Source organism: Oncorhynchus mykiss, chromosome 11 (assembly GCF_057628025.1).
Source record: "Oncorhynchus mykiss isolate SJ-2025 chromosome 11, ASM5762802v1, whole genome shotgun sequence".
Classification (NCBI taxonomy): domain Eukaryota; kingdom Metazoa; phylum Chordata; class Actinopteri; order Salmoniformes; family Salmonidae; genus Oncorhynchus; species Oncorhynchus mykiss.
Genome location: NC_143032.1, coordinates 86422323 through 86425000, shown reverse-complemented (window position 1 = coordinate 86425000; position 2678 = coordinate 86422323). Strand labels below are relative to the sequence as shown.

Below are 2678 nucleotides of genomic sequence, written 5' to 3'. Positions count from 1 at the left end.
TAAATGCTTGAATATAGAACATGCGATAGGTCCAATCGTCATGGTCTAATTGATGAATCCTATAATGTATCTATTAAATGGTCATACTTTTTGAATAACGTAAAGAAGAAATGAAGCAGAGGGGACAGAGGTATGCTTCGCTCGGTCTCCTACCCTTCATCAAAAAGAACACCAACGCTGTGTACTGAAATTAGTTTTACAGGGTCGCCTTTTATGGAGACCCAGACAAGTAGGGGTTTTCTATAGCTTTGTATAACGATATGATAGAATAGACTAACAAAACACCACAGCTGTGTAACGCCACATCATATCCTCTCCTACACTCTGAATCCTGTACAAGACTACCACGGAGTGTTTCAGCACCAAGACAAAGGACAGCTCCTCTCTCCTTTCCTCTCTATCACATCGCGGCTCGATGGGAATGTCATGGAAGCAGTAGCAGTATAGCCGGTAGCAGTATAGCTGTAGTTACAGTAGTTTATGAGGCAGCAGTAGAGGCAGCAAGCAGTATAGCTGTAGTTACAGTAGCCTGTGACTCACCTCCAGGCAAAAGGAGAAAGGTGTAACTGTAAACAATCAACAGGAACCGCAGACGACCCATTCCAGAACCAGATCCCGACCCGTTCAGCCGCCGCATCGTGATGAACAGAACGTGTACTTCCGGAAGACAGAGCTGTATATTTGATATCACTGATATAGTCTTCCTGCTTCTTCTACATGTTCACATATTGCAATCGGGACCAGCTGTGCGCGCATGACGTCATTTGGACGGCAGGTCCACCGGAGCTCCGCCCCCCCATCTGCAGTGATTCGACATTGCTATCATTCCGACTGTTCATTGGAGGAACAAGCTGTCAGGCAGTCAATAAGCATGCAGAGGCACAATAAATTACATTCTGCATCCGAGGTGAAGGTTTGTCGTAAGGATGGTTAAAGTTATGAATAACCTAGAGTTGTCCAAGCTTTTTGGATGATCTTATTTTGCCTCACATATAAATTCAAGTTCAACCTTTGAATTGAAATTTTACATGAAAACCATTAATTTCAAGATTTTTTGAAAATAATATAGTTGTCATGAGATAGTAAGTTAAATTGTCTTATGAGTGAATAGCGCCACCGTGTGGTGATGGGATTGAAATGTAACCTGTCACTGTTATGACTCAAAGTTAATGAACTGTCACCTGTCACTGTTATAAATGATTCAATGTTAATTAATCAATCAAATGTATTTATACATCCCTTTTTACATCAGCTGATGGTCACACAGTGCGTATACAGAAACTCAGCCTGAAACCCCAAACAGCAAGCAATGCAGATGTGTAACATGTCTGATTATAATAACAGTCTGGTGTAACATGTCTGATTACAATAACAGTCTGGTGTAACATGTCTGATTATAATAACAGTCTGGTGTAACATGTCTGATTATAATAACAGTCTGGTGTAACGTGTCTGATTATAATAACAGTCTGGTGTAACATGTCTGATTATAATAACAGTCTGGTGTAACATGTCTGATTATAATAACAGTCTGGTGTAACATGTCTGATTATAATAACAGTCTGGTGTAACATGTCTGATTATAATAACAGTCTGGTGTAACGTGTCTGATTATAATAACAGTCTGGTGTAACATGTCTTATTGATTATAATAACAGTCTGGTGTAACGTGTCTGATTATAATAACAGTCTGGTGTAACGTGTCTGATTATAATAACAGTCTGGTGTAACATGTCTGATTATAATAACAGTCTGGTGTAACATGTCTGATTATAATAACAGTCTGGTGTAACATGTCTGATTATAATAACAGTCTGGTGTAACATGTCTGATTATAATAACAGTCTGGTGTAACGTGTCTGATTATAATAACAGTCTGGTGTAACGTGTCTGATTATAATAACAGTCTGGTGTAACGTGTCTGATTATAATAACAGTCTGGTGTAACGTGTCTGATTATAATAACAGTCTGGTGTAACGTGTCTGATTATAATAACAGTCTGGTGTAACGTGTCTGATTGATTATAATAACAGTCTGGTGTAACATGTCTGATTATAATAATAGTCTGGTGTAACATGTCTTATTGATTATAATAACAGTCTGGTGTAACATGTCTGATTATAATAACAGTCTTGTGTAACGTGTCTGATTATAATAACAGTCTGGTGTAACGTGTCTGATTATAATAACAGTCTGGTGTAACATGTCTGATTATAATAACAGTCTGGTGTAACATGTCTTATTGATTATAATAACAGTCTGGTGTAACATGTCTGATTATAATAACAGTCTGGTGTAACATGTCTGATTATAATAACAGTCTGGTGTAACATGTCTTATTGATTATAATAACAGTCTGGTGTAACATGTCTGATTATAATAACAGTCTGGTGTAACATGTCTGATTATAATAACAGTCTGGTGTAACATGTCTGATTATAATAACAGTCTGGTGTAACGTGTCTGATTATAATAACAGTCTGGTGTAACATGTCTGATTATAATAACAGTCTGGTGTAACGTGTCTGATTATAATAACAGTCTGGTGTAACATGTCTGATTATAATAACAGTCTGGTGTAACGTGTCTGATTATAATAACAGTCTGGTGTAACGTGTCTGATTATAATAACAGTCTGGTGTAACATGTCTGATTATAATAACAGTCTGGTGTAACA

General features: G+C 37.4%; 1 protein-coding gene across 1 annotated transcript in view; it reads right to left on the bottom strand.

The window, feature by feature from the left end:
- The window catches only part of tmem8b (transmembrane protein 8B), a 251306-nt gene extending 250536 nt beyond the window's left edge, over nucleotides 1–770 (bottom strand). The window contains exon 1 of the mRNA XM_036936604.2: nucleotides 541–770. Within this exon, the coding sequence (XP_036792499.2) occupies nucleotides 541–637 (97 nt within the window). The 5' untranslated portion in view covers nucleotides 638–770. The remainder of the gene's footprint in view (nucleotides 1–540) is intronic.
- Nucleotides 771–2678: the final 1908 nt, after the last annotated feature.